At 32.1% G+C, this 8,694-nt stretch overlaps 1 protein-coding gene across 2 annotated transcripts; it reads left to right on the top strand.

The window, feature by feature from the left end:
• Positions 1-2,508: 2,508 nt before the first annotated feature.
• Positions 2,509-4,025, top strand: LOC106746141 (probable 28S ribosomal protein S26, mitochondrial). 2 transcript variants are annotated; one of them, XM_014622378.1, is made up of 3 exons: positions 2,509-2,614; positions 3,006-3,239; positions 3,367-4,025. In XM_014622378.1, exons 2-3 carry the CDS (start codon positions 3,013-3,015, stop codon positions 3,803-3,805), a joined length of 666 nt encoding a protein of 221 aa, XP_014477864.1. In that variant the 5' UTR covers positions 2,509-2,614; positions 3,006-3,012; the 3' UTR covers positions 3,806-4,025. The 2 variants fall into 2 exon arrangements, with proteins under 2 accessions (XP_014477864.1, XP_014477865.1); XM_014622379.1 differs by having other exon boundaries at positions 2,566-2,647.
• Positions 4,026-8,694: the final 4,669 nt, after the last annotated feature.

Below are 8,694 nucleotides of genomic sequence, written 5' to 3'. Positions count from 1 at the left end.
TAACTTCACCTGAAAGTTTTTCAGGTAATTTAGTCGTCTCTTTTTTTTTAAGCAATTGATTATCTGCAGAAGTTGAAAACGTTTCATTAGAATTACTATTTATTTCCCAGATTTCAGATGATTCTTCCAGTTCGATACTATTCTCTGCGATAACCTAACGGATATAAACAACAATGTTACATACTTCCACATCAACTTTGTTGTTGAGTTTTTCAATAACTACCGGAGAAGGAGATAACTGATTACTTGAGGTATCATTAGAGAGGCTGTCCATTTGTTTACTTAATTTTTTACCAGAGTTCATTGAACTCTTTAAACGCCTTTTTTTCATTATAAAAGGGTTCAAAAACGAAGCACAATCATATAAAGCCCATCCTTTTGTATCTCTCTTAGTTCCTGCAGCAACAAATTCTCTTCGATTACGTTCTTTAGAGAAATATTGTCTTAATCTTCTGTAACGATCTTGACACTGTTCAACTGAAAATATTAATGGTTACAATTATTTACATATTTTGTAAAAGTTGGGTTTAACAAAAAAAATATATAATTCTTTTACCTTTTACATTCATTTCTACAGATATATTATTCCAAGCTAAATTAATTTTTTCTTGATTTGTTTGGATAATATATATATGGGTATTGTTTTATAAGAGTTAATAAAACCATGTCAAAGTCATCATCATTAATACTTTGGTCAAGAAACTCATCATCATTTTCACTATTGTGAGATGATTTATTATTTGGATAATAATTATGTTCACTCATAATTTTAATCAGATTTAATACACCTTTTCAAAGATTTTCTTTTACATTCACAGTATCGTCTCAAACTGAAATAAATTTACGCGGGTGAAAATAAAAATACATTTCACTTGGAATCGAGGTTAGGTTTAACGTTGATACAAGTATGTATCACGTCGCTTGTATCATATAACTTGTAGCATATATCACCGTTTCGTGCGGTCGGCTTATAGCAGCTATCTCTCTCTAGCATTTGACGACTTTTCGGCTAAATGCGTAATCTAGTTATATTTCTATGGGCACATCTGTCAGCCAGCCAACCAATCAGCAAACTTCCCGTGCAGTTAGTCAGCCAGCAATAAAGAGAGGGCTCCGATATTTTACATATGAGTAAGTAATTGGCTAATTTAATATAAAATTTTCTAATTGATAGTCCAGCAGAAAGACGCCGGCCTCTAGGCGCCGGCCAATGTGAGTGGATGTGTACTATCGCACTATGCGCTGGGTCTCTTTCTACTTATTATAAATCCGGATTTAGGGCCACTTAACCAACTCCGGTTAACTCAACTGACTGATTCATTCAACGGAATTAACCAATTGCATTAGTTTAGCTAATTGGCTAACACCTATTTGTAACATCATAGTATAATTCTAATTTACGATTAACTTAAAGGAATTGACCAATTGCATTGGCTAATTGACTGAACTGATCAATACGATTAATCAATTCCGTTGAGTTAATCGTCAATTCAATTTAAACCATGATGATAGAAACAGATATAATTGAATTAATCAATCGGTTAAGTTACCGGAACCGGTACAAGTGGCCCTTAAGCCCGTATCAGGCTACGGATTGGGAATTGAGATTGAATTGAATTTGGCCAATCAGTGCAAAGTTAATTAAAATTCAAGTTCAGTGAAATTTAGTGAACTTCGCACTGATTGATTAATTTTCAATTGAATCTCAACCTTCAATCCTTGGTCTATAGATATGGGCTTTAGGCCGGTGTTCATAATCAGGTCTTATATTTAAGATAGTCTCAAATTCATCTTCAGATGCTTTGTAACCAATGAAATGAGCCATATAGTATTTGAAGATGAACTTAAGTCGACCTTTTGTTTAAAATTCGACTATGAATACTCGTCATAATATTCAGCGACATTTCTTTACTATCAAAAGTGATATTGCCACTGATATTGTTGCATAAATTATTATTAAACATCTTTACAAAATATAAGTTGTAAGATGATTCGGCCGCATTTAAATACATCTGTTTAAATATATTATCTATTTAATACATTATCTATTTAAATACATTAATCTGAAGTGCGATTTTCAAAAATTAAAAAAATTGAATTGTATTTTAAAGTTTTTTAGATTTTAATACAAATAAATCAATTTGTTGAATCTACTAATTATAGTATAGAGGACTAAACAGAATTCTATTTTTATTTAATTTAAACATTGTGTTGGAACTATACGACGCTCGAAAAATTTAAACTTTTCTAATAACACGATATTGATTTGTTTACACGGCAACGTTAATCCGATTTAATTACTGTTGTATACGAACTTTTGCATTTAATTAGAGTATTAGAGTAGAGTATATTTTTAGATCTAAAAGGATATACCAATCAGATGTAAGAGTTCACTAACTACGGTTGTTACTAAACCGAATTTAGAGGTCTGTTCGTTTTCGCTGCAACTCTGAATTAGCGCAATAAGTTGAAGCGAGACAAGTATATGTTTTCTCACTTCAATTTATTGCACTAGTTCAGTGTTGAAGCGAAAACGAACAGACCTTATGTTGCCGTGTAAACGTAGTCATTCATAGGCCTAGAAAAGACAACATAACCTCTCTTTTATTCAGTGGTAAGTTAGAATAAAGTTTGAAAGAATTCAAAGGTGTGTTACGCTATTTATTACTTAATCATTGTTATCATTTTTGATATTTATATTATTAAGTAGTATAATCTTCATTATTAAACGTCTCAAAAAGTTTATCATTATTACATTTTTCAATTTATATCTAATTGGTTAAGAAATATTTATACACTGTTATTAATCCAAATTATATTCCACAATTTTTATTTAGAAAAGTCTTTGAACATTTCATGGTGCAACAGTGATAATGTAAATAAATAAAGTATTGATATATATAACAGTGATTTAAATAGATAATATTATATCATCTAAAGGAAAATAAACAAGAACAATATATAATATGACAATTTTCATAACCAAGAATCAATTTTTCTACAAGTCTAAGAATGATGCAGGCCACGAGGATGATGATGAGAAGCTCAAGTATCTATGAATCCTTTATTCCAAATTCTGTTTACACACAATGCATACGCTGGAAAAGAAGGCCAATATGGTTACCTACAGGAAAAAAGAGAATATTTCGAGTACCAAAAAGGCCTGTCATACCTATTGAAGATGAAATGGAACTCCAACGTTTATATAATAATTACAGGACATTTATGAGGTCATTGAGGTACTTGCACAAAGATATAAAATTATAGTCTTAAGATCATGCTATTCCATGCTTAGATTTTTAGCTGACTTAATTGATTTAAAATAATGAAACTCTTATTTAAGACTCAATGTTCAATCTGTTTCAGATTACACATAACGAATGCTGTGGCAGAGAGTGAGGTGCAATTTGATGAAGCAAAACTCAAGCAAGCTGAGGAGGAGGATTTCCAAGCGTGTAGTGCTATAAACGATGAATGGAATGCGAACGTGGCAAAGATACGAGAGGCCAAACACGTAGAACTAAGGGAAACTTATAAAAAGAAAGCCTTTGAAAAGATGGTAAAAAGAGAGGCAATGCTGGGGAATTTGAGGGAACAAGTCGACGAAAAAATTAGGAAGGCCAAGGAGGAGGCTGTTACATTCATCACTGCAGAAAATATCGACGCGATGATCGAGGAATGTCTTGCGAACGTCGTCGATCACAATCGTGCGATAGATTTGCAGGGGAACTGGTACGATGGAAAGCATCCCGCAATGCCAACCGACGAGAAGATGGCGACGCAGTCAACGGTCGTCCAGCAATAAGTTTAATTTTAGAAGTCGATGTCCAGAGATTGTTTAAAGAAATGAGGATAGATGAATTTTGCTCTTGAAATTTGACTACGTTCGCTGATAATGTAATATAATCACGAACATTATTGTTTTCTCCAGGAGTTCTAGACTTGCTGGGATGATATGATAAGCATAAGAATTGATAGACTATTGTAATAAATACGAAATAAATGTCTCACGATCGTTCCTTAAATATAATTAATATATATTCTCGATAAATATTAAGACATCGCAACTTGAATATCATTCGTACATCATTTATGTAGTCGAAGCCCAGTAAATAAGAAATAATTAAATCAGTATTTTGAAACATTGATTTTATGTGGATTTTAAAAACATTTTAACAATATTTGATAATTATTTTTAAACTGTTACTTGATAAAATAATATAATATTTCTAAATATTAAAATTATAGTGTAGAAATATTATTTTTAATGCTTACGTCAAATATTGTTAACATTGACGTTGTATGTAACATTAAGAACTATATATTTGAAAACGTTACATATTATAAAATATTATTGTAATAATATTGTGTTAATAATTTCTTACTTATTGGGAGTAGATCACAGTGTGTCTCCTGTTCAAAAGTATCCGGAATTTTCTATTTAAACGATGCAGTTGAACCGGGCTCGAAATTTCTTTTTGCCCAGTCAAACAATTAATAAGGAATATTACTTAACACGTTGAGTGCCCCGTCAGTCACCGGTGACTGACAGCATAAAGTACGATATAAAACTAAAAAAATGACATAGTTTAATAAGTAATTTCAGGATCGTATAATTAATATACTTAAATATTTCTTATCAACAAATTTTAATTTTTTGGCCTGAACGAGATTTCCTCCGAAATGCGCGTGGCACTCAACGTGTTAAAGGTTATAAGGCATTTATATGAAGCGATTCGCAAAAAAACGTTCAAATTTGCGGAAAGACAATTTATGGATTTTGTATCACAATAATACACCATCTTACACATCGATGTTAGTACGCAACTTTTTAGCCAAAAACTTGACAAATATCATTCCTCATGCACTTTATTCGCTAGATTTGGCTCCCTATGACTTTTTCCCGATCCCAAAACTCAAATTACCACTTCGTGGAAAGCGTTTTGAATCGACAGAGGCTATAAAAGAAAATTCGCCGAAGGAACTGACGGCTATATCCCCATCAGCTTACGAAAAGTATTTTGAAGAATAAAGCGGGTAGAACGTTGGTACATGTGCGTTGCAAAGAATAGGGACCTATTTCGGAAAGGACAAAATAAATTTATTCGATTAAATATCAATTGGTGTGTTTCGTTTAATAATTCCGAGCATTTTACGAGCACAAGATAAACAACTTGCAATATGTAGCGGAGGTATAATCGCGGAAATTTTATCGTTTTCTGTTTGAAATCGTCGACGGAATATAACATGTGATAATTTCCGTAATTCTCGTACAAAATAGTCGGATACCTCGGAAAAGCGTGGCTAATTAAGACCAGTTAATTAATCAAGTCCTCACGTCCTTGTGGGATACGCGTGCAGGTGCTTGGAGAGGTGCCGGAAAAGCGTACGAGGCGGTCAGAATAATTAGCGGAGCGTCTCAGAGCACCTCATTAAAACCGCGCGACTCGAATGCAAGCCGGTGCACTCTCCGGTGCACATATGCATATACATAACGCGACTGCTGTATTTACCTGCTACCCTTTAACGCACTTGAAGCGCAGTCTTTCGCGAACGGCGCGCCGACTCGCACCGCTAATCGCACTCGCGTTCGTGCGACGCTTTAACGCAAAGTAAGAAAACGAGAGGAAATCTGGAAATCCGAGGACACTTGACGCGTTCGTTTAAGCTCTTGTGAAACGTGACGGTGAACAGAAAGGAGCGCAAGTAAAAGAAATGCGAAAAATCTGTGCTTCCTATCTCGCGGGTAGCAAGTGAATCGAGAAGAAGCCTCGCACAGAATTTATGAAAATTGAATTTCGGTGGAATTTTGGCTGAAAATTTGATATGTTACATAGTTCTTGTGCAAATGAAAAATTTCAATGGGCACAACTTTTAATAATCAAACGTGTGACCTGTACACCAAACATAAAAAAGTCGCTAATATCATAATTTCCTACTTCTATCGAGTAAGATATATTCCTACTTCATCCTATATATACAGGGTGACCCAGGTTTTTCGTGCAAAATTTTCATAGCGTGTTCTGTGAACTGAAATAAGAGAAAAATGTTATATAAACACAGGTCACGAAACGCTTTATTAAAAAGTTATAGCAAAAATATAAAGTACGACAGTCGTTAAACGAACATTATCCCGAAAAGTGGATTAGTCGAGGAGAACCGGCCTCTAAGAGTCGAGGAGAATATCTTGGCCTCTATGATTCAAGATTATTAGATCTTGGTTGTTAGACCTTCTATCTGTGGAGGATAATGAAAAACAAAGTTTATTGAATACAAGTCACGTCAATTCTGTTGAAAAAAGCCAGATGGGAATTCCATATAGAAAATCCATATAGAATCCCACAGTTACTCTTGGGGATTTGCGCTATAAAACCCAGATCCTACGGAAGAATTCATGTAGATTCCTATCCTAATGAGCGTAAGGTTCAAAATAGATGCATAATACAACTTGAAAATATCTTTCCGAGTTTTTTAAGAAATGTTTTTACGATTGATAATATAATATTCCTAAATATTAAAATGATAATATAGAAATATTATTTTTAATGTTTGGGTCAAATATTATTAACAATGACGTTATATGTAATATTTAGAACTACATGAAAAACGTTAGTGTCGGTCCACAATAGGTATTTTAAGCCTTAAGCTTTAAGAAATTGACCAATCACAGTCGAATGTGAGGAGAATAATTAACTGTGATTGGTCAATTTCTCAAGGCTTAAGGCTTAAAATACCTATTGTGGACTAACACTTACATGTTATAAAATATTATTGTACTAACATATTAATGACTTCTTGCTACTGGGAGTGAACGTCTGTAAAACGGGGTCTACAATGAGAATTTAAGACATAAGATTTAAAAAATTGGCCAATCATAATTGATTTTTTTTCTATAATTCGACTGTGATTGGTCAATTTCTTAAGTCTTACGCCTTAAATTCTCATTGCAGATCTTGCTTAAGACGTTTCTTAAAGAACTCTGGAAGATATCTTAAAGTTATCTTATGCATTGATTTTGGACAATATGTTCACTGGAATATGAATTTTCACCATGTGGATCCTACATGGATTTTTAATATCCTGTTTGGATTCGTGTTCCGTTGGATTTTCGTAAAAATCCACTTGAAAATTTTTAACAAGGAAGATATGAATTAATACTAAGAATTATCGACACGCAACTACAGAGATTAAGCAAAATTGGAGCAAAATCTCTAGGGTGATAAATTCGATATTATATTGATGTTAAGCTTGCATTGATATGGGCGAACGACATTTAAAATGCACTTTGATGAAAAATTATTTCTTACATATTTCATATTTCTGTTGTTACTTTTTAAAAACGTTTTGGGACCTATGTTTATATAACATTTTTCTTCTATTTCAGTCATAAAATATATTAGTCAAGTTTATGCGAAAAATCTGGGACACCCTGTATATTTTCATTTATGTGTATATATTTTAAAGTGAGAAGCTTTAAAAGTGACATTGATTTCAGGTCAATAATCATATCTGAAGCCTCGAATAAGTTAAGATAAGATATCTTAGAGTACTTCAATGTACAGTTTTTTTTATTAATATTTCAATACTTAGCATGACACCTGGTAAGGGCTTTTATTAATTAAATAATAAGCTATTATTACGCGAGTAATAGCTATTCAGAGTAATATTAGTAATGATATAAAAAGTAAACATGTATATATATACAGTGAAAGGCAAGGGGATTCAAATAAATTAAGCACCCCGACGTGAGAGACGAGGGAATTCACGTAAATAAAGCACCCCGAAAGTGCCTAAAGCCTAACAATCTCCACGTCGTAAATTTGGATATTACTCAGATTAAGTTACACACGTATACACGCACATACACACTCCTTAAAGAGCATATTCTAGATTCTAAGTTTATCGATATAAAGCAACTTTAATTACGTTTACTTTTATTGGTTTAAATACACTGAAATCAGGTCATCGACCTCAAATCAATGTCACTTTTAAAGCTTTTCGTTTTAAAGTATATACACAGAAATGAACCGAGATAAACATATTTCTGTATATTGTCTATATCGTGATTAATATAAGTATGTTAAGTTAGGTCCTCATATAACAAGCACTTGGCCAATATATAAAAGATCATCTGATACTGCGAAAATTATGATAATATCGCGACGATGTTCTGTAAAATATTGCTGCTTATTTTGCCCGAAAGAAAACGCAATTAATCCGAATTTATTATAATAATAAGAAATCAATACTTTTTAATTAAAATTATGTAATTATTACGTAATAAATTTAACTTTTTAATTAAAATTATGCAATTATTACGTAATAAATGAGTATGTCAGTATATAAAAGAAAATAATGTAATGTGAAAATTGCAGAAATATTCTGATATCATAAATATTGCTGTTTATTTTATCTGAAAGAGAACGCAATTAATCCGAATTTATTATAGTAATAAAAAGTCAATATTTTTTTATTAAAATTATGGCGTAATAAATAAAACGTCAATATATATCTTCTAATATCGTAAAAATTACGGGGATATTCTGATGCTATAAATATTGTTACTTATTTTGGCCAAAAGTGAACGCAATTAATCTAAAATTATTATAGTAATGAAAAGTCAATACTTTTTAAGTAAAATTATGATATAATAAACGAGTATTTATTAAAACAAGTATATTTTAAACTTGTATC

This window comes from Dinoponera quadriceps, unplaced genomic scaffold, assembly GCF_001313825.1.
Source record: "Dinoponera quadriceps isolate SergipeBrazil2010 unplaced genomic scaffold, ASM131382v1 scaffold1739, whole genome shotgun sequence".
Taxonomy (NCBI): Eukaryota; Metazoa; Arthropoda; class Insecta; order Hymenoptera; family Formicidae; genus Dinoponera; species Dinoponera quadriceps.
Note: the sequence above shows the minus strand (reverse complement) of the source record. Positions and strands in the feature narration are given on the sequence as shown.

Bases quoted from the DNA above. Each gene is read 5' to 3' on its own strand.
- LOC106746141 (XM_014622378.1), top strand. From the start codon at position 3,013: ATGATGCAGGCCACGAGGATGATGATGAGAAGCTCAAGTATCTATGAA. The intron at 3,240-3,366 runs GTACTTGCACAA...AATCTGTTTCAG, and splicing joins ACATTTATGAGGTCATTGAG to ATTACACATAACGAATGCTG.